The following is a 1,690-nucleotide window of genomic DNA, read 5'->3' on the forward strand; positions in this document are numbered from 1 at the left end:
ATTAAAACTAAATTTGGTTACAGGGCACCTATTTTCTTTAAAATCAGTTCAGTTAAAAAAACTAATTTTAAAATAAAGTTTGGTTTTTAATTTTTTTGAACCGGTTTAGTTTAAAAATGGTTTGATTCGGTTCAGTTCTATAAATCAATTCAGTTTTTGGTTTTTTTGCCCATCCCTATTGTTAATACATTAAATTAAGCAAGCATAATTGAGATGAAATAAAATGCATAAAATGTTTTCTAGATATTACACCACATAATTGGCATATTCTTGTTACCAGTGTTGCTAATTCCCCCATGTACAAACCAGTGTTCCAGTCACCATGCATGTTCTTTTGGCTCAAGTAAACCATTCAATCCTATTGCAAAATGTCCTAGCATAGCAGCTACATGTTTTGGTTGATCTAAGGAGATACACCAGATCACAAACATCAACTATAGTAACAAATCAACTCTATAGATGTATTTAAAAAGAATAGCACTTGCATATTCTAACTATGATAGAGCAGAGTAATTCTAGCAGAAAATATAAGGTAAATATGGAATGTTTCGATATTATTGAACGATGATAATATGGAAGTAACGCGGTTAGTTTCCGGAGAAAGCTCCTCAGCAGAGAAAATAGTTAGTCTATCACTGCCTGACCCTACAAGGTACTGCCATAACAATCATTGATACCTACAGTTTTCCCCCCACACACTACTTTATTGGGGGAATATCATAAGAACCTAGGACAGCTGTCACATCATACATTCTCCCTAAATATTATGGACCTTGCTTTTAGGCCTAAACAAGCAAACTTATATCCATGAACCCCATCGGATTTCACATGTATTCTACCTTTGTATTTGTAAAGATTCCAAAACAGTATATCATCAAGATATTGAAATGAATATTGATTTTCTCTGCACTAATCACAACAAGACTATCTGATTCATCCTCTCGGTCTCAATGAATATTGAAATGCAATTTTTATCATATAGTTAACCATCAAGATGTTTACTATTGTTAAATGTATTAGCTATGTAATCCAGTTAATACAAAAAAAAAAAAAACAAACACACATAAGACAGCAATAATTTTAATATTCTAAAAATTTCTCTCAAGTTGGAACTACCAATTTGTGAAGTATAAACACACTAAACAAAATTGATTGAAATGATAAAATAATGTTGAAACATTGATTCAAAATTATAAAGTTTAAATAGAAAAATATCTCACCTAGTTTCTGTCTTAAAGAAGACCTCTCACAATCATTTCCTAAAGAAGTTTCTCCGCTTTTTCATTTTCATATTTTTCAAGGAGGGAATGAATAACTATTTCATAAGTTAAAGCATCTGGAATGCAGCCATTGTCTTTCATTTTTGAAAACAAATCCAACGCTTCGTCCAACAAGCCCTTGTTACAAAAGCCTTGTATCATAATGGTATATGCATAGACATCAAGATTGTAGCCTTTGACCAAAAGATATTCAAAAATCTTTTGTGAATCCTTTATTCGTCCACTTTTACACAATCCATTGAGAAGAATATTATACGTGCACATATCTGGTTGAATACCCAAGTCTTTAAATTTTTTCAATAATGCAATTGCCTTATCAACATCATTGCTTTTGCATAAAGCATCCAATACAGAACTGTAAGTATATATATTAGGTGGTTGGCCCCTATCATGCATCTCACAAACAAGCT

At 31.7% G+C, this 1,690-nt stretch overlaps 1 protein-coding gene across 5 annotated transcripts in view; it reads right to left on the reverse strand.

Moving 5' to 3' along the window:
- Positions 1-1,690, reverse strand: part of LOC101492971 (uncharacterized) — a 61,217-nt gene that overhangs the window by 58,181 nt on the left and 1,346 nt on the right. For 2 of the 5 annotated variants that reach the window (XM_073370410.1, XM_073370411.1), the window contains exon 2: positions 1,221-1,654. In XM_073370410.1, the coding sequence (XP_073226511.1) occupies positions 1,260-1,654 (395 nt within the window). In that variant the 3' untranslated portion in view covers positions 1,221-1,259. Of the gene's footprint in view, positions 1-15; positions 404-1,064; positions 1,689-1,690 lie in introns of those variants that run through there. The other 3 variants (XM_073370412.1, XM_073370408.1, XM_073370409.1) reach the window with 3 other exon arrangements.

The sequence above is a fragment of the Cicer arietinum genome, chromosome 6, assembly GCF_000331145.2.
Source record: "Cicer arietinum cultivar CDC Frontier isolate Library 1 chromosome 6, Cicar.CDCFrontier_v2.0, whole genome shotgun sequence".
Classification (NCBI taxonomy): Eukaryota; Viridiplantae; Streptophyta; class Magnoliopsida; order Fabales; family Fabaceae; genus Cicer; species Cicer arietinum.